Source organism: Neoarius graeffei, chromosome 8 (assembly GCF_027579695.1).
Source record: "Neoarius graeffei isolate fNeoGra1 chromosome 8, fNeoGra1.pri, whole genome shotgun sequence".
Classification (NCBI taxonomy): domain Eukaryota; kingdom Metazoa; phylum Chordata; class Actinopteri; order Siluriformes; family Ariidae; genus Neoarius; species Neoarius graeffei.
Genome location: NC_083576.1, coordinates 71,061,360 through 71,083,171, shown reverse-complemented (window position 1 = coordinate 71,083,171; position 21,812 = coordinate 71,061,360). Strand labels below are relative to the sequence as shown.

Sequence of the window (21,812 nt, the reverse complement as noted above, 5' to 3'; positions counted from 1 at the left end):
AGGGAGAGGATCGCCCCGTCCTATACATCAGCCGAAAGCTGTCAGTGCGTGAGGGGCGCTACAGCACCATTGAGAAAGAGTGCCTGGCGATCAAGTGGGCGGTCCTCGCCCTCCGTTACTACCTGCTGGGGCACTCTTTCACCCTCTGTTCGGACCACGCGCCCCTCCAGTGGCTCCACCGCATGAAGGATGCCAACGCGCGGATCACCCGTTGGTATCTGGCACTCCAACCCTTCAACTTCAAGGTGGTCCACAGGCCGGGGGCGCAGATGGTCATGGCGGACTTCCTCTCCCGTCAAGGGGGGGGGAGTCGGCTGCGGGCCGGACAGGCGCCCGGCCTGAGTCGGGCGGTGGGGGTATGTGGCAGCGGGGGCGTGGTCAAGCGCCGGTCTGTGACAGGAGGGCGGAGTCGGGGAAGGTAAGTGGCAGAATCGCGACACCTGAGGGTAATTAACCTGTGTTTTATGTGTGTTTTCCCCAGTAAACCGCGCCCTTCTTAAGGAGGGAAAGGGAGAGCGGAAAGGAGGTTCTTCCCCAGCAGAGACAACAGTGTGTGTGCGTGCGTGTCTCTGACTGTTGGTTTTATATTGTGAGACTGAAAAGTTCGGCAATAAAGCCTTCTGTGAACCTTGATCTCTGTCCTGCCGTCCTCTGTGCTCCACCCACACGCTATTCTCGCTACAGTTACATTCCAGACAGATCCAAAAAATCCACAGCGAAGCTGGAACACAGTGCTGCTGCTAGTCAAAACAGGGTCTGTGAGACAAAGCAGCTCCAGGACACAGCCGACTCAGGGTGAGATGACTGGGGAGTGGTGGGTTGTTTTTTTTTGTCATCTGTGTTTGTTCCTACACTGGGAAAAAAGGCAAAAAACACAAGAAATCAAACAGAAATTTAACTGCTTTGGCTCAGTTCGGTTCAGATCTGCTGACACACACACAGAAAATCACTCATACATCATGTCTCATTCCTTGTAAGAAAACACCTAACATTATCATAATGCATGTAAACACCAAACATGGCTATTGTTAGTACTCACAGATGTCGACTTGATCGGTAGCTTTTGGAATATGTTCAGTTTAGTTCAGTTTTATTGGTCATATGTATGTTAAAGAAGAACTGAAGGCAGATTTTTTTATGATCAAAATTCTATTCAGCTCATTTTATTAAATATATGGATGCATTTTTTATCGCTATTTTGTCACTGCTATAGCAAGTTCTGAGTGTTTGAAATATGCTCTGTAATATATCAGTCCATATGTCAAAGCGACGGCCGTAAACAAGATTCACTGAGACCTGTGCAAGACATCGTAGGACGGAAGTAAAACGTACAGCGGAAATCAAAGTGACCAACATCTTCCAACGTTGTCAAAAGACACACACGCCCTCTTTCGAACGCTGATGTAATCAAGCTGGAAGTTTTGTTTGTTTTGATAGCAACCAGGAAAGTTTGAAAAAAGTAGGCAGTAATCGTCATTTAAACTCGTTTTTGTGCAATATTTCGTTTGGAAAACAGTTTTCAGAATGGCGGCACTGACACCTGGCTGACACTTCATGTTTCAAGGTCTCGCACAAGTCTCGTGAAGATCGCGCGGATAAGCGACGCCTGCCGTGGACCAAACAAACTAGGGCTGCACGATTCTGGAAAAAATGTGTATCACGATTTTCTTGATAAGAACTGATATCACGATTCTCTGCACGATTTTTTTTAAAAACAAATTTAAATCTTTATTCAACTCAAATCCAAAATCAATTTACTATTCAATTTGCATACCAAAAATATTTAAAGTAAAATACAGCACGACTAATACGGTCAAGGCAGTTGTGGTAATGTGCAATGTGCACAATGTCCATGGCTATAACCTCCATGAAGTTCACCTAGAACAGATATTCACACATTCTGTTAGCCAGAACACCAATAAAATCTCATCTCATTATCTCTAGCCGCTTTATCCTTCTACAGGGTCGCAGGCAAGCTGGAGCCTATCCCAGCTGACTACGGGCGAAAGGCGGGGTACACCCTGGACAAGTCGCCAGGTCATCACAGGGCTGACACATAGACACAGACAACCATTCACACTCACATTCACACCTACGGTCAATTTAGAGTCACCAGTTAACCTAACCTGCATGTCTTTGGACTGTGGGGGAAACCGGAGCACCCGGAGGAAACCCACGCGGACACGGGGAGAACATGCAAACTCCACACAGAAAGGCCCTCGCCGGCCCCGGGGCTTGAACCCAGGACCTTCTTGCTGTGAGGCGACAGCGCTAACCACTGCACCACCGTGCCGCCCCACCAATAAAATAAAAAATAAAATAAAAAATGCAGAGAAGACCCAATTACTTCTAAAATGAACTGCAATGAACTCTATGAAGTTCACCTACAACAGGCATTTACACACATTGTGTTGGCCAGAACACTGTAATAAAAACAGAGAAGACCCATTGACTGAACCATAACCAACAATTCTGACAAAAGGGGGAAAAAACTATTAAAAACTATTAAGTTGGCCATTCGTTAAGTGCAAAAAACGTATGTGATTTTTAACATAAAGCACAAAGGGCTGAATATGGACCTGGACATGGCCCTGCATAATTGGCTCAAAGATTCTTTGCCAAGAACACAAGTCTGTCAACATTTTGAGGCTTCAGTGATGACCGGAGACAAGTCACGATGTTCCCCCCTGTACTGAACAGCCGCTTAGAGGGTGAGCTTGTGGCGGGAATGCCTAAATATTTCCTCGCCAGCACAGACAGCCGTGGATATCCGTCTGGTTTAAACCCGAAATATTGCCACACCAAAGAATGCGAACCTCTCTTAGGAACAAACTGTGTTGGACGACTTACCTGGCTCTCTTCGCTAACACCTGGGTTTTCATCATCCTCCATTTTCCTCATGCAGACTTCGCATATCTCTTCACTCACTCATGCTGCTGTGCTCATTTCTGCCTTGCTTGCCGCTGAATCACGTGACGTGCAGGTCCATTCATGATTGGTTTAGGGAGAAAGCCTGCTGCTACAGTACGCGCAACCACATGATGTGCAGGTGCATTTAGGATTGGTTGAGGGAGAAAGCAACTACAGTGGACTTTACGGGAGCACAGAGGGAAACTAAAGTGTGACGCGGCTCGTGATGAAAAAAAAACAAACAGAAGAATCGTCTCTAATCAAAAAGTGAATCGCATGTAGGTGTGAACCGAGATCGCGGTTTTTTAATGATATATCGTTCAGCCCTAAAACGAACCAAATTCAACATGGCTAAAAATCGAACAGGCCGATAAGTATAATATTTAATTGCAATTAGTTGCCAATACGAGTCACGATATAAGGTTACTAAAACCAAAACACAATTGAATAACACGTTAATTAAGAAATAAAGCAAGTTTAAAAATGACTTCAGTTCCCCTTTAACACGGGGTCAACTTACAGTGAAATGCGTTGGACAAGATAAGAACCAGAAACAAGTCTCTCAGCGTTGGAGCCCTACAGGAGTTTAACAGTATAGCAACAAAAAAAGATTCAAAGTCCTAAATATAAAAATGGAAGAAAATTAAAGTGAAAATAGAAATATAAATAATTAAGAGATGTGCATGCTTGGGGGGTAGTGTGGGGAAGGAGTGTAGGGCAAGCGCCAGTATTGCACATAGGTAAAAGTGATGCGTACAAGTACCAATAATTGCACATTGTTGAAGACAAATTAATTACTGACTGTGTAATATGTCTACAATATGTCTGCCTAGCCTTGTGAAAGACTCCGGTTACATACAACGAGTGTACGGTCAGAGAGCGTGCAGGTAGGCAGGTAGGTGGACCGCCTGACTGAAATGTTTAGATGGACTTTTAACAGCCCTGTGACTGTCACAGACAGCATTTTTTTTTCCTTTCTATTGTCAGATCTTTTGATTTATTCATTGCTATCAGGGTGTAAAGAGAATTTCAAGAACTCTAACAGAAATCTTTCTAAAATAAATAACCAACCCTAGCTTTAAATGCGCATTTACAAATAAGACACCGGTAATTAATTTGCTCATTCCCCACATACACCTGCTGCAGAGTCCTGCTTAACCACGCCTGGGCGGCACGGTGGCATAGTGGTTAGCACTGTTGCCTCACAGCAAGAAGGTTCTGGGTTCGAGCCCAGTGGCCGATGGCGGGGCCTTTCTATGGGGAGTTTGCATGTTCTCCCCATGTCTGCGTGGGTTTCCTCCGGGTGCTCCGGTTTCCCCCACAGTCCAAAGACATGCAGTTAGGTTAATGTGGGGTGGCCTTGGGCTGAAGTGCCCTTGAGCAAGGTACCTGACCCCTAACTGCTCCGCGGGCGCTGTAGTATGGCTGCCCACTGCTGTGGGTGTGCGTGTTCATTGCTTCAGATGGGTTAAATGCAGAGGACAAATTTCACTGTGCTTGAGTGTGCATGTGACAAATAAAGTCTTCTTCTTCTCCACCTGCCACAGGGTCCTTTAAACTGGATTTTGTTATCATGATATTTTTTTAAAATGATGCTGAATGTTCTTTTAAAAATAACAAAAAACACATGCAATGAACATGAACAAGTTCGTATTTTGATAATGAATTAAACGCTTATTTTTTGGAGACCCAGCAGAGATATGCTGACCTGTACACAAAGCGTGGACTTAATGAGTTATGGAGTAGCGGCTCCATATTTCTCTTGTGAATTGCAGGCTAGTTTGTACAAAACATGATAGAATTATAGTTTTATTTTGGAGCTCAGTAAAGCAGGGTTTAGGTCTGGCTCCTGGAGCAAACCACTAGTGACAGATAGGGGGGGGGGGAAGAATAGTGTGCCTGTTATTGGTAAATGAATGTTGGCTCTGTCCCGTGAGTTCCAGGTTAATGCCCTGGGAGAGTATGAAAGTAAAAATTTGCCACTCACACATTTTTGTTGGGATGTTGGATTTCAGTCCGGATGCACACCTCTAGTCTCAAGCAGATGTCCTGGGAAGCTAAAAAAAAAAAAAAGAATACTGCATATTATTGTATCTGTATTTGTTTTTGCATTTTATGTTCAATTGAAATACTGTATTTATATTTTGTTACATCCCCAATATGGGGACATATTTTAGTACCAAATGCTTAAATACAAGTCTGTGATATATGATATTAACTATTTAGTTTCTTTATGCCAGCTGATCATTTTAGCTTTTGTGAGTCTGGGGCACAGGGACAAAAAAAAAGAGAGACTGGTAAAATATTACTCAATTTCTGTTTTCGCAGGGAGCCTCTCTATTTTAGAGAACGCATTGTTTTGTGTACCCTTGTTAATAATGAATTGTCTTGGAGATTATTTAAGTTCGCAAGTACTTCTGTACATTGCCTGAGAGTTAGTGGTAAATGTTAATCCATTATACACTGCCCTGCCAAAAAAAAAAAAATCATGCACTCTAATATTTTGTTGGACCGCCTTTAGCTTTGATTACAGCCCGCATTTGCCGTGGCATTGTTTCGATAAGCTTATGCAATATCACATTTATTTCAGCCCAGAGTTGCATTAATTTTTCACTGAAATCTCGTGTAGAGGATGGGAGAGTCGAACCACTGCGTAAAGTCTTCTCCAACACATCCCAAAGATTCTCAATGGGGTTAAGATCAGGACTCTGTGGTAGCCAGAAAAATCACGTGTGAAAATGATTCCTCATGCTCCCTGAACCACTCTTTCACAATCTGAGCCCTAATTTTATTCCCGTGTCATCAGGGAAGAAAAAATCCATTGATGTGATGATAACCTGGTCATTCAGTACATTCAGGTCGTCAGCTGATTTCATTTTATTTCCCCATAACGTTGCTGAGCCTCGACCTGACCAACTGAAGCAACCCCAGATTATAACACTGCCTCCAGAGGTGTGTACAGCGGCCACTATGCATGATGAGTGCATCGCTTCATGTGCTTCCCTTCTTACCCTGACACGCCCATCACTCAAGAATAGGGTCAATCTGGACTCATCAGACCACGTGACCTTTTTCTCTTTATGCTCCCTAGCAAACTGAAGCCTTTTCTCCTGATTAGCATCAATAACAAGTGGTTTTCTTATGACTACACAGCTGTTTAATCCCAATCCTGTCAGTTCTCATCACATTGTGAGTGTAGAAATGCTCTAACTTTCACTATTAAACATAGCCGTGCGTTTTACTGTTGATTTTTATTTTATTTTTTTAAATGATTCGACTTCACCAAGCATTTAAGTGATCTCTGATCATGGTCAGTCAGGATCTTTTTCCAACCACATTTTTTCCACAAAGTTAACAGTTCACCACTGTCCTTCCAGGTTTTAATAATGTGTTGGACAGTTCTTAATCCAATTCCAATCATTTCAGCAATCTCTTTAGTTGTTTTCTTTGCTTGGTACAGGCCAATAATTGAAGCGTTTGGTTCCAAAACGCTATATATCCAATTCTGATTTGAGAAAAATCACTTTTTCTGGTTACAGGAAGTGATAAAAGGAAAACCACTGTATTGTTAGTTTTTTCTTTTTTATCAGACATCTAATTTTTTAGGTTTGTTTACCTGACATGTTTCGACGTACAACTGTCGTCTTCCTCAGAGTGTCACCGGATGTTATTGGTGACGCATCTTTTATCAGCTGATGTTTCCGAAGGCGTGGCCTTCCTGTCTGGATTGACAGGTCGGTCACGCCTTCTACTGTCAGTTCGTCCCCTGCAAGATGGCACTCCAGGTATGGGAGAGCATGTATGCTCCTTCATCTCGGTTGATGGTCCTCGGACTTCGCTTACGGATCTCTATGGCCTCCCTGATCCAGCGCTGATGTTTATTATCTTCTGTGCGTATGACTCTGGCATTCAGGGAGGCCATAGAGATCCGTAAGCGAAGTCCGAGGACCATCAACCGAGATGAAGGAGCATACATGCTCTCCCATACCTGGAGTGCCATCTTGCAGGGGACGAACTGACAGTAGAAGGCGTGACCGACCTGTCAATCCAGACAGGAAGGCCACGCCTTCGGAAACATCAGCTGATAAAAGATGCGTCACCAATAACATCCGGTGACACTCTGAGGAAGACGACAGTCGTACGTCGAAACATGTCAGGTAAACAAACCTAAAAAATTAAAAGCCTAAAAATTTAGATGTCTGATAAAAAAGAAAAAACTAACAATATTCAATATAAGACATAATGAACGTAATCGAAAGAAAACCACTGTATCCTGTTTTAAAATTTATTGACTAACTCCTGAATGATAATAAACTTCAAAAATGAAATCCAGAACTAATTAACAGCTTTTAACTGAACCAAGTAAATTTTTTTTTGTCAAGTCGCTACATATCCACACCACGACATTTTCCCCCAAAATGCTACCTATCCCTTTCTACAACCCCGATTCCAAAAAAGTTGGGACAAAGTACAAATTGTAAATAAAAACGGAATGCAATGATGTGGAAGTTTCAAAATTCCATATTTTATTCAGAATAGAACATAGATGACATATCAAATATTTAAACTGAGAAAATGTATCATTTAAAGAGAAAAATTAGGTGATTTTAAATTTCATGACAACAACACATCTCAAAAAAGTTGGGACAAGGCCATGTTTACCACTGTGAGACATCCCCTTTTCTCTTTACAACAGTCTGTAAACGTCTGGGGGCTGAGGAGACAAGTTGCTCAAGTTTAGGGATAGGAATGTTAACCCATTCTTGTCTAATGTAGGATTCTAGTTGCTCAACTGTCTTAGGTCTTTTTTGTCATATCTTCCGTTTTATGATGCGCCAAATGTTTTCTGTGGGTGAAAGATCTGGACTGCAGGCTGGCCAGTTCAGTACCCGGACCCTTCTTCTACGCAGCCATGATGCTGTAATTGATGCAGTATGTGGTTTGGCATTGTCATGTTGGAAAATGCAAGGTCTTCCCTGAAAGAGACGTCGTCTGGATGGGAGCATATGTTGCTCTAGAACCTGGATATACCTTTCAGCATTGATGGTGTCTTTCCAGATGTGTAAGCTGCCCATGCCACACGCACTAATGCAACCCCATACCATCAGAGATGCAGGCTTCTGAACTGAGCGCTGATAACAACTTGGGTCGTCCTTCTCCTCTTTAGTCCGAATGACACGGCGTCCCTGATTTCCATAAAGAACTTCAAATTTTGATTCGTCTGACCACAGAACAGTTTTCCATTTTGCCACAGTCCATTTTAAATGAGCCTTGGCCCAGAGAAGACGTCTGCGCTTCTGGATCATGTTTAGATACGGCTTCTTCTTTGAACTATAGAGTTTTAGCTGGCAACGGCGGATGGCACGGTGAATTGTGTTCACAGATAATGTTCTCTGGAAATATTCCTGAGCCCATTTTGTGATTTCCAATACAGAAGCATGCCTGTATGTGACGCAGTGCCATCTAAGGGCCCGAAGATCACGGGCACCCAGTATGGTTTTCCGGCCTTGACCCTTACGCACAGAGATTCTTCCAGATTCTCTGAATCTTTTGATGATGTTATGCACTGTAGATGATGATACGTTCAAACTCTTTGCAATTTTACACTGTCGAACTCCTTTCTGATATTGCTCTACTATTTGTCGGTGCAGAATTAGGGGGATTGGTGATCCTCTTCCCATCTTTACTTCTGAGAGCCGCTGCCACTCCAAGATGCTCTTTTTATACCCAGTCATGTTAATGACCTATTGCCAATTGACCTAATGAGTTGCAATTTGGTCCTCCAGCTGTTCCTTTTTTGTACCTTTAACTTTTCCAGCCTCTTATTGCCCCGTCCCAACTTTTTTGAGATGTGTTGCTGTCATGAAATTTCAAATGAGCCAATATTTGGCATGAAATTTCAAAATGTCTCACTTTCGACATTTGATATGTTGTCTATGTTCTATTGTGAATACAATATCAGTTTTTGAGATTTGTAAATTATTGCATTCCGTTTTTATTTACAATTTGTACTTTGTCCCAACTTTTTTGGAATCGGGGTTGTATTTAAAGTGCATTTAACCCTGTTCCTTCATGACAGATTATTTAATTTTATAGATTATTTTATTTTTTTAGATCATTTTATCGAAATTATTCATAATTCAGCCTGAAATTGTCCAATAAATGCAAGAAGTGACAAAGCGATTTCCTACTTCATGGGCGCAGCCATCTCAGAATACTTCATGCCAATGGCGGCCTCTGATTGGCCAAATGGATATGTCTAGTTTTGAGAAAAATCGGTGATGGTGCTTGTCGCGTTTTGGAATGAAAGGCCGTAATGCAGTGTGTAAATCAATGGCATATATTGTGTCTTGGCGAAAACTGAATATGGTACTAGTAAGATATGATAATTGCTGATGGTTTGGTGGCGGGAGTTTCAATTTTTCAAATTTGGCGTTTATCGCGTTTTGGAACCAAACTCTTCAATTTAACCCTTCTGAAACAGAGTACCATCTTTTCCATGAGCACGGGATACATCTTCCGACATGTTTATTTAAGAAATGAGAAGCTACTCACTGCATCAGTTAGGGTTAAAGAATTGTTGCCAGCTGAAGCACATTAATCACTGCAGTAATTATCCAATCAAAAGCGCTTAAGTATTTGCTTATTTAAATCCAAATGGTGATTTTTTTTTTTTTTTTGGCCAGGCAGTGTACCATGTGTACATCAAGTGTCCCATGTTTAACTTTTGGATTGGAAAAGCCATTGATTTTGTCTGAAGAAAAGCATTATGTGTGTTTTTGTGTGTGTTTGTAGGCTCCAGGCTTAGGGCCATACTCGGTAGGCCATGGACTGTAAGGTGATAGACCGAGGCAGAAGGTGTCTGCGCCTGGCCACCATGAGGCTGCCATACATCTTCTTGTTCCTGCTGCTGTTCAGTGCCGGAGGTTTGCTGCTCCTGCTGCACTTACAGTACGTCACCGAAACCCTCCATGAACAGGCTCCAGGTTTGTCCAACTTTTCACTGAGCATTACTTCATGTGCTGTACTAAGCAGAATGTCATTTTCTTGCTTTGCCTCTCTGACTAATGAGTATCACATCACTGCTTATTGCGCAGGTGACTCCCAATGCAGCACCGCCATATGCTGCTTTTTCCAAAGTGTTCCCTAATAATTAAATTAAATTAAATTAAATCCATAGCTCGTTCTGCATAGTGTCAGAGCTTACAGGAACGTCAATACTAAAACAGCTCTATCAATCTAATGTTTAGGCTGATAGAGGTATCATACTATAGCATGTTTAGTAGGCTATATTACACTACATCTTCCCTGTTGGATCATTGGAAATAGCAGATACGAGCTTGGTTTTCAACATTTTCACACTGAGCAGGCAATAACTGCGAGCGGAGCATTATGAGAAAATAATATTACACTAATTTTGAGCTACACATGGGAGCCATACACATGCGGTTTGTTATCTAAGGATGTCTTTTCTTCATCCCTTTACGGTATGTCTCTATCTTACTCTGAAAAACAGAGGTCAGTACTAGGCTTTACAAAAAGTAAAACAATTTCTGCTGGCTTCCTGTTTTGCTTCCAAAAAGCCAACGGAAAGAAACGCATTTAAGGCTCTTCTTCCAATCTTCAAGTGCTCTTCTGCTCTTGTAGTCCATCAGCTTTTCTGCTCACCACAGTTATAAAGAGCGGTTATTTGGTTATTAAGGTTATTACCATAGCCTTCCTGTCATCTTGAACTTTCCAATTACCAGCCCAGTTCAAAGAAAAATGCCTGAAGGCTGAAATGAAATCTGCAGGTTCGCTGGAAAGTTGTATTTAACGTGCAACATTTCAGCATTTCTTTCCTCAAAAATGGCACCTTAAATTTGTATGAATGGTAAAAGTAGCTGCAAATAATTAAATCATGAGAAGCATTGTTCTGACTATTAGAGAATAGCTAGACCAGTGATGAGAGAATCAAATCAATTACTATTGACTGAACCTGTGTAAGCACTCAGTGGAAGGCAACTAAAGAAACAATTCAATAACGTCCGGAGGGCTTCTCCTCCATCTGTATGGTATCTTCTTGTCTATAGTTTCAACTTGTTCTTCCAGCGATCAATACTTCCATGATCCCAGGAATGTTCTGGGTTTGCTTCAACAAATCATAAAGCCTGATCATAGATGGGTCACAGATATCGAACATAAACCCTAATCACAGTTGTAAGTTGCTATGTAGGTTATATAAGCTGCTTTGAATGAATAAACAGACATATAATCATCTTCAAAATGACTTTATTGCTGTGACAGTGTGACTGGTAGCAGGTCAGTGGTGCTGTACTAATGAGTAAAATCTATTTTTATAAAATTTTTGCTCTCGTTTTCAAAGTTCTATAATTATTTAAACTTTGCTCGGTTCAGTTTCGTGTCTAAATTGTTACTCTGAACTTTTTAATGAGACCGTTTTTGTTACTATGCCTTTAAGAGCATGTATTATTCTGTTCAGATTGCATTATATTATATATGACATGACAAATGGCTTCTTGCAACACATACAGAATTGTGTAGAAAAACACCAGGAGATTAACAAAGCCATCTCATTAACATATATACGTTTAGCCTGGGAGTTTGAACCAAAGTCGATACACATACTAGTGGCGATCCTAGAGTGATTTACTCCCCGGGCGAAACCCCCTGCTGGCGCCACCCCCGCCTGTCTTTTTTGGGGGGGGTTTGGGGACCTTTTTTTTTTTTTGGGACCTTTTTTTTTTTTTCGTGCCCGCGCTCGTAAACACACACACACACACACCCCGTCTTTTTTTTGGGGGGGGGGTTGGGGACCTTTTTTTGGGGGGCCGTTTTTTTTTTTTCGCGCCCGCGCTCGTAACCCCACCCCCGCGTTGCGCTCTGTATTAGCCAACAGAATGTTAACAGCTTTACATGGTCGTTTAAACATTTCTCGTCGTGTGTTGTACGTCGCGGACACGGCCCGTTATAAATTTGCTGTTACCAGAATGGCAATGATCAAGTCGTAATGTATTACTTAAGACTCTGTGTAATGTCATAGTAGTGTAGTACTATTGTAGTAAAGTCTTTTTGATGACTAGTACAACGTTCCGCTGGCGGGATTGTGCATATTATGGGGCTACGACAAGTTAGGCACACACGCACACTGATGATGTCACCTGCGCAACTTCACACACACACACACACACACACACACACACACACACACACACGCCTGTCTTGTTTTTTTTTTTGGGGGGGGGGACCTTTTTTTTGGGGGGGGGACCTTTTTTTTTTCGCGCCTGCGCTCGTGCCGCGCCCCCCCCCCCCCGCGATGCCGCCCTGGGCGGCTGCCCAGTCGGCCCGCCCCCAGGACCGCCCCTGCATGTACTAGTAAACATACAGTACCAATCAAAAGTTTTGACACACCTTCTAATTCAATGGCTTTTCTTTATTTTTATGAATTAAAAGTCACTTCATGTCTTAAAGTAATGATGGATGTTGTTTCTGTTTACTTAGTTGAGCGGTCCTTGACATAATATGGATTACTACAGGTGTGGAATAGGACTATTTACTGTATTTTTATGATTTATTATTTACTCTTTGATCTCAAATGCATTAAAAAGGCAAGAAATTGCACTAATTAATGTTTGACGAGGCACCTGTTAATTGAAAAGCATTCCAGGTGACTACCTCATGAAGCTGGTTAAGATAATCCCTGTGTCACTCACTCATTCACTGCTCCCTACTCCCTATATTGAGAATTAGTATATAGAGGACTATATCGTGAGCTCATTGGTAAAATGAAAACACGCTTTCAGACACTAGTCCATCATTGCTGTCACACAATTAAAACGTGCCAGATCAGGCGGCTGGTGGGTTTTCAAAATAATAAATACATGCATGTATTTTTGTGATAAATCCATATTATACTGCGCGCGTTTCCCATATTAATCAATACAAAGTACCTGCATCTTTCAGTTCTTTTAAATCAAGGCTGAATACCGGTACTTTCTTCTTTGCTGCTGCCTTTTATTAAATCAAATTTGAGACTTTTAATTTGATTTCTTTCAGTGTGACCGCAGTGCATGATATTGCTTTGGTTAGTGACCATCGGTTATACACTACTTTTCATGATGCATTGTGAGATACTTTGAGTGCACTATATAGGGTGTAATAATCCTCACTATCGTTTCGGACAGCACTACAAAATGGTGTCCTCATTATATAGTGCCATATATAGGGAGTAGGGTGCATCAGTTGCCCCCTAAAAATGAAAAGTTCCTCCGATCATGATGCATTTTTGTTTTTATGTTCCTTTTGGTAAGAAAACACACTGGGTGAAATATTTTGACAAAATTCAAAAGTTTAATGGTGGCACCAGGAGCTCAAAGTTATGGAAAAAGCTGCTATTTTATGACAAAATTTCGATCACTTTTCATGAAACATTATGGCACCTTATAGAGTATACCAAATATCTTAGATACACATTTTTAGTACATATTCTAAATATATTATCAAGCACAGTTTGAGTTTTAGCTGTTCATTGAATCATTGTTCAACTACTTTTAAACAATACAAATGTATTATGAATCACATTAATGCTTCTCAATCCCTTGCAAAGGTTCTTAACATGATCTCTGGCTCACAAGAAATCAATAAATGGAGTCCAACATTGTGATTCAAACCTTACGCGAAAACATAAAATAAGCGTTTTTTGGCAAAAAATGAACCTCATGGTGCCACCATTAGACTTTTGAATATAGTCAAAAATTTTTACAGGATGTCTTTATTGGTGAAAAGGAACACCCAAACAAAAATGCATCAGATTTTATGAAAGTGAGGGCAACTGATGCACCCTAGTAGGGAGCGATTTCGGACACAGGGCATGTCAATAGTGTGCAAAGTGTCATCAAGGTAAATGGTGGCTACTTTGAAGAATCTAAAATATGAAAGTTTTTTTGTTTTTTAACACTTTTTTTTTGTTTTCCACATAATTCCATATCCAGTACTGTGCAAAAAGTCTTAGGCACCCTATTTTTTTCCATACAAACTTTGTTATAGATTTCTATTTTATGACTTCTACATTATCGAGTGGGGGCGGCACGGTGGTGTAGTGGTTAGCGCTGTCGCCTCACAGCAAGAAGGTCCGGGTTCGAGCCCCGTGGCCAGCGAGGGCCTTTCTGTGCGGAGTTTGCATGTTCTCCCCGTGTCCGCGTGGGTTTCCTCCGGGTGCTCCGGTTTCCCCCACAGTCCAAAGACATGCAGGTTAGGTTAACTGGTGACTCTAAATTGACCGTAGGTGTGAATGTGAGTGTGAATGGTTATCTGTGTCTATGTGTCAGCCCTGTGATGACCTGGCGACTTGTCCAGGGTGTACCCCGCCTTTCGCCCGTAGTCAGCTGGGATAGGCTCCAGCTTGCCTGCGACCCTGTAGAACAGGATAAAGCAGCTAGAGATAATGAGATGAGATGAGACATTATCGAGTCAGTACAAAAACATGTTAGAGTTCCAAACGTTCGTTTTCCAGCACAAAATTAAATGTTACAGGAAAAAAAAAAAGTTTGTATCTGAGCAGCGTATTACATAAGCGAGCTCTTTTCAGATAAAAAAGAAAACATAATGAAGGCTACTGGGTTTTGGTGCAAAATGAAGACGCGAGTGTGACCGTCAAAGTGTCCAGAAGAACTGTGGCTGGTTCTATAAGATGCTCAGTAAAACCTACAGCTCATTTCCTTATCAAACTGCACTCATTATACCTGAGACGACTAATTTTTTTTTTAAGCAAAGGGTCGTCTCATACCAAATATTGACTTTGTTTCATTTATTATGGCTTACTGCTTACTGTTTATAGGTTTGTTTTTTTAATGTTGAAACCTTTCATTTCATTATTTTTAAGCCATTTTTGGTCAATAGCATTTCTTTACATGAGCCTAAGACTTTTGCACAGTACCTATGCAAAATTTATGAACTGTATACTATAACAGAGTATTATGCTTGCCTGTGGTTTTCAGAAGCCGATACTGAAGATAAAAACACATCAGATATAGCTACGAGATTCCTGTGAACAGTATAAATGAGTGGATATTGTTCAAAATTCTTTCATTCTCTCAAAATACACTCGTGTCTTAGGCCAAGTTTACATTAGACCGTATCTGTCTCGTTTTCTTCGCGGATGCACTGTCCGTTTACATTAAAACGCCTAGAAACGCCGGGAAACGGGAATCCGTCAGGGTCCACGTATTCAATCCAGATCGTGTCTGGTCCGGTGCTGTGTAAACATTGAGAATACGCGGATACGCTGTGCTGAGCTCTAGCTGGCGTCGTCATTGGACAACGTCACTGTGACATCCACCTTCCTGATTCGCTGGCGTTGGTCATGTGACACGACTGCTGAAAAACGGCGCGGACTTCCGCCTTGTATCACCTTTCATTAAAGAGTATAAAAGTATGAAAATACTGCAAATACTGATGCAAATACTGCCCATTGTGTAGTTATGATTGTCTTTAGGCTTGCCATCCTTCCACTTGCAAGTGGTAAGTGACGCGCATGCCCGACATGCACTGAGATCACACACACAGCGGCTCAGTCCCGAATCACTGCTCGTGCGCTATACTCGCGCGCTCTGTGAGCTGCGCAGGGCCAGAGTGCGCACCCTCCAGAGGGCACTCGCTGTTCAGGGCGGAGTGATTTGGAGCGCAGGATGCCTGCGGAGCCGAGCGTATCCGTGTATTGGTGTTGCTGTGTGCACGCAAATCGTGTATTGGCGTTGCTGTGTGCACACTAATCGTTTTAAAAACGTTAATCTGATGATCCGCTGATACGGTCTAATGTAAACCCCACCTTAGAAAAAAAAAAACAATCCAAGAGTGGCCTTAAATCAAAGACTGAACACAAGCTCTTATCTGTTAGTGGTTATTAATGCAACAGCACCAACTGTACTATCAGTAGAAATGCATCTGTAGCCCATCAAAGCTGCCTCCTAATTCAATTTTCATACTGAATAGTCATTAACAGTTCAAATATTTGAAGGTAATGGACTGCTTGTGGATTCTGGGTTTGCCGTTGGGTCTAGTATAGTTGAAATTGACCTTCCCATCATGTGTCTGAGAACAGTAGGCACATACTCACAGAAAATAGAAAGGTGAAGATTGGAAAAGCATCACCTGGCCTTTTTCCAATCTTCACCTGCCTAGTTTAGTGAATTTCTTCCCATTATAGCTGCAGATTCCTGTTCTTGGCTGACAGGACTGGAACTCAATGTGGTTTTCTGCTGTTGTTAGCCCATTTGCCTTAAGGTGTACAGTATATTGTGCATTCTGAGATGCTTTTCTATGGTTATCAACAGTGTTTGAGTTATCATAGCCTTCCTGTGTGTCAACTCAAACAAGTGTTGCCAGGCAAAACAAACCTCGCCCAGTCGCACTTACACCATATTGCCAAAAGTATTTGCTCACCTGCCTTGACTCACATATGAGCTTAAGTGACATCCCATTCCTAATCCATAGGGTTCAATATGACGTCGGTCCACCCTTTGCAGCTAGAACAGCTTCAACTCTTCTGGGAAGGCTGTCCACAAGGTTTAGGAGTGTGTTTATGGGAATTTTTGACCATTCTTCCAGAAGCGCATTTGTGAGGTCACACACTGATGTTGGACGAGAAGGCCTGGCTCTCAGTCTCCGCTCTAATTTATCCCAAAGGTGTTCTATCGGGTTGAGGTCAGGACTCTGTGCAGGCCAGTCAAGTTCATCCACACCAGACTCTGTCATCCATGTCTTTATGGACCTTGCTTTGTGCACTGGTGCACAGTCATGTTGGAAGAGGAAGGGGCCAGCTCCAAACTGTAAAAACAGTCTGCATGCCTAGGTGCTTGATTTTATACACCTGTGGCCATGGAAGTGATTGGAACACCTGATTCCGATAATTTGGATGGGTGAGCAAATACTTTTGGCAATATAGTGTATGATGAATATGAAGGAAGATATCATGAAAAAAATAGGTGCCCTATGGGTACATGTGACTACTACTTATAAATAAAATTATTTTCTGATCCCATGTCCATACAGTAAATATACCATATATATTTACTCTATGAGACAGTAGGCACAAAAATGAAGTGTAATCCAAAAATGAATAATTTAAAAATCACAGAAGTAAAATATACCAAGTGTCTGTACTTTATCGCGGATACAAGCGGCCGAAATGAGTTTTCTTCGCAGGGTGGCTGGTCGCTCCCTTAGAGAGAGGGTGAGAAGCACAGTCACTTGGGAGGAGCTTGGAGTAGAGCCGCTGCTCCTCCACATCAAGAGGAATCAGCTGAGGTGGCTCGGGCATCTCTTTCGAATGCCTCCTGGACGCCTCCCTGGGGAGGTGTTCCAGGCATGTCCCCCCAGGAGGAGGCCCCGGGGAAGTCCCAGGACACGCTGGAGGGACTATGTCTCTCTGCTGGCCTAGGAACGCCTCGGTGTCCTTCCCGAGGAGCTGGCCGAGATGTCTGGGGAAAGGGAAGTTTGGGCTTCCATGCTCAGACTGCTGCCTCCGCGACCCAGCCCCGGATAAGCGGAAGAAGACGAGACGAGACGAGTCTGTACTTTATATTATTCTACTCTTACCTCTTACAGTTTTCGAAACTGAAACCTCCGAACCGAGGCTGACACACATACGCTGTCGCCATGACCCAAACTCTTATTTCCCGGAAATGGCCCAGCACTAGAGCTCAGTGGAACGCACTTTCCCTCTGTAATAAGCATAAACATGTCTGAAAGTGATTTCTTTAGTCTAGTCCATTTATTTCAAATGGTGAACCGAATTGGGCGGCACGGTGGTGTAGTGGTTAGCGCTGTCGCCTCACAGCAAGAAGGTCCTGGTTCGAGCCCCGTGACCGGTGAGGGCCTTTCTGTGCGGAGTTTGCATGTTCTCCCCGTGTCCGCGTGGGTTTCCTCCGGGTGCTCCGGTTTCCCCCGCAGTCCAGAGACATGCAGGTTAGGTTAACTGGTGACTCTAAATTGACCGTAGATGTGAATGTGAGTGTGAATGGTTGTCTGTGTCTATGTGTCAGCCCTGTGATGACCTGGCGACTTGTCCAGGGTGTACCCTGCCTTTCGCCTGTAGTCAGCTGGGATAGGCTCCAGCTTGCCTGCGACCCTGTAGAAGGATAAAGCGGCTAGAGATAATGAGATGAGATGAGGTGAACCGAATTGTATACACTCACCGGCCATTTTAATCAGAACCCGTGTATGCGCATGCGCAGTGCACGACTGCTACACTCTTACATTCTTACAGCACGATGACGTAGTGGCTAGAGACTCTATATAAGGCAGTAGACACAACAAAAACGATTTTGACCTTTTTGGTGACCTTGACCGAATGACCCTCAAAATGTTGGAGGTTCTATTTGAGACCAATGCCCATCTATCCTGAAAGTTTCATAAAGATTGATCCAGCCGTTTTCCCGTAATATCGTTAACAAAGAAACAAAGAAACCCAACCGAAAACAATACCTCGCCCCCTGGTGGACTCCGTCCCGGGCGAGGAAACTAGTCTTGCCATTCGTCTCTGAGTTCTGTCATCAACAAGATGTTTTTAAGTTTTTATACCGTTCTGTGTAAACTCTAGAGACTGTTGTGCATAAAAATACCAGGAGATCAGCAGTTTCTGAAATACTCAAACCTGCATGTCTGGCATAACCATGCCACAGTCAAAGTCACTGAGATGCCCTTTTCCCCCCATTCTGATGTTTAATGTGAACATTTACTGAAACTCTTGACTTGTACCTGCATGATTGTAGGTATGACTGTCTGATTGGATTATTACATAATCTATAGTACTGTGCTAAAGTGTTAGGCTCCCTGTTTTTTTTCCATATAAACTTTGTTATAGATTTCTATTTTATGAACTATGCATTGGGCGGCACGGTGGCATAGTGGTTAGCACTGTCGCCTCACAGCAAGAAGGTCCTGGATTCGAGCCCAGCAGCCGGCAAGGGCCTTTCTGTGCGGAGTTTGCATGTTCTCCCCGTGTCCGCGTGGGTTTCCTCCGGGTGCTCCGGTTTCCCCCACAGTCCAAAGACATGCAGGTTAGGTTAACTGGTGACTCTAAATTGACCGTAGGTGTGAATGAGAGTGTGAATGGTTGTTTGTCTCTATGTGTCAGCCCTGTGATGACCTGGCGACTTGTCCAGGGTGTACCCCGTCTCTCACCCATAGTCAGCTGGGATAGGCTCCAGCTTGCCTGCGACCCTGTAGAACAGGATAAGCAGCTACAGATAATGGATGGATGGTTGGACTTCTGCATTATTGAGTCAGTATAAAAACATTTTCCAGCACAAAATTAAATGTTACAGGAAAAAAAAGTTTGTATCTGAGCAGCATATTACATAAGAGAGCACTTTTCAGATTAAAAAAGAAAACATAATGAAGGCTGCTGGGTTTTGGTGCAAAATGAAGAAGCGAGTGTGGCAGTCAAAGTGTCCAGAAGAACTGTGGCTGGTTCTGGAAGATGCTCAGTAAAACCTACAGCTCATTTCCTTATCAAACTGCACTCACTGTACCCGAGACTACTATTTTATTTTAAAGCAAAAAGTCATCTCACACCAAATATTGATTTTGTTTCATTTATTATGGCTTACTGATTATTGTTTATAGTATTTTTAATGTTGAAACCTTTCATTTAATGATTTTTAAGCCATTTTTGGTCGATAGCATTTCTTTGCATGCACTTAAGACTTTTGCACAGTACTGTACTAGGAAATACTTTGCACCGGTCTTAGTACGGACTGGAGAGGATGCTGCACTTTATAGAACTATGTGTACATCGCAAAGGAAAAACAATTTTTCTGGATATGTGGAAAAACACAAAGCATCAACCAGCAAACTGGCTTACACAACTAGGGTAGTATTTGGGTATTGAACCATTGTACAGTACATACTGCACACTGGTGATTTACCTGCTCATCCGTATCAGCGCTTTACTTTGGGCGATCTGTAAATGACTAAAATGCAAAATGCTCTGATTGAAAGTAATGAAACATGATCAATAGAATACATTTTTCACAGTTCATTTCAAAATGTCTGGGCTCAGATTTGTTAATTTAGTGCACTGGCTGCTTTACTCGTGTCCACCATGACTCATATTCGTAATAGCCAAGCATATAAGAGAATAAATAAATGGATACAAATACACTACCGTTCAAAAGTTTGGGGTCACCCAGACAATTTTGTGTTTTCCATGAAAAGTCACACTTTTATTTACCGCCATAAGTTGTAAAATGAATAGAAAATATAGTCAAGACATTTTTCTGGCCATTTTGAGCATTTAATCGACCCCACAAATGTGATGCTCCAGAAACTCAGGCTACGTTTACACTAGACCGTATCTGTCTCGTTTTCTTCGCGGATGCACTGTCCGTTTACATTAAAACGCCTGGAAACGCCGGGAAACGGGAATCCGCCAGCGTCCACGTATTCAATCCAGATCGTGTCAGCTCCGGTGCTGTGTAAACATTCAGAATACGCGGATACGCTGTGCTGAGCTCTAGCTGGCGTCGTCATTGGACAACGTCACTGTGACATCCACCTTCCTGATTCGCTGGCGTTGGTCATGTGACGCGACTGCTGAAAAACGGCGCGGACTTCCGCCTTGTATCACCTTTCATTAAAGAGTATAAAAGTATGAAAATACTGCAAATACTGATGCAAATACTGCCCATTGTGTAGTTATGATTGTCTTTAGGCTTGCCATCCTTCCACTTGCAAGTGGTAAGTGATATGCGCTGGGATCACACACACAGCGGCTCAGTCCCGAATCACTGCTTGTGCACTTCACTCGCGCGCTGTGTGAGCTGCGCAGGGCCGGAGTGCGCACCCTCCAGAGGGCACTCGCTGTTCAGGGCGGAGTGATTTGGAGCGCAGGATGCCTGCGGAGCCGAGCGTATCCGCGTATTGGCGTTGCTATGTACACGGCTAACGGTTTTAGTGTAAACGCGAATCGTTTAAAGAACGTTAATCTGATGATCCGCTGATTCGACGTAATGTAAACGTAGCCTCAGTCTGCTCAACGGAAGGTCAGTTTTATAGCTTCTCTAAAGAGCTCGACTGTTTTCAGCTGTGCTAACATGATTGTACAAGGGTTTTCTAATCATCCATTAGCCTTCTGAGGCAATGAGCAAACACATTGTACCATTAGAACACTGGAGTGAGAGTTGCTGGAAATGGGCCTCTATACACCTATGGAGATATTGCACCAAAAACCAGACATTTGCAGCTAGAATAGTCATTTACCACATTAGCAATGTATAGAGTGGATTTCTGATTAGTTTAAAGTGATCTTCACTGAAAAGAACAGTGCTTTTCTTTCAAAAATAAGGACATTTCAAAGTGACCCCAAACTTTTGAACGGTAGTGTATAATAAGCCTATATAGTTGTACAAAATAGGCTCCAGCTTGCCTGCGACCCTGTAGAACAGGATAAAGCGGCTAGAGATAATGAGATGAGATGAGTTATACAAAATCCTGAACATACTAGGGCAGCTGTATTAAGCTGTTTGTGCTTATTTTCAGGCATAATTAGGCTGCATTCTGTGCAAAATACCTTTTGTGTTATGTAAAAAAGAAGCATAAATGCACATGTAGCAGCACGCAGAGTGCTAGTCTATCCCTCATACATATGCATATGCAAAATATGTGGCTAATTACATATTCCATAAGTCTTAATGTCCAATTTCTGCGATTTTAGAATTCATAATTTCACATGACCAACAACTGCCAGTGATAAAATCCTGGCAGTTTTAATAAAATCTCAGCGTGATCATTGCCAAAACACTTCCAACACATAGGAGCATGACATAGGATTATATGAAATGCATCTGATATGGGCAAATACGGCAAAACGTAAACTAATCGACAGAGAAATAGCCTTATTA

General features: G+C 42.5%; 1 protein-coding gene across 1 annotated transcript in view; it reads left to right on the top strand.

Annotated features, from left to right (window-relative positions):
- Nucleotides 1-21,812, top strand: part of si:ch211-269c21.2 (carbohydrate sulfotransferase 8) — a 156,341-nt gene that overhangs the window by 53,070 nt on the left and 81,459 nt on the right. The window contains exon 2 of the mRNA XM_060928172.1: nucleotides 9,706-9,896. Within this exon, the coding sequence (XP_060784155.1) occupies nucleotides 9,737-9,896 (160 nt within the window). The 5' untranslated portion in view covers nucleotides 9,706-9,736. The remainder of the gene's footprint in view (nucleotides 1-9,705; nucleotides 9,897-21,812) is intronic.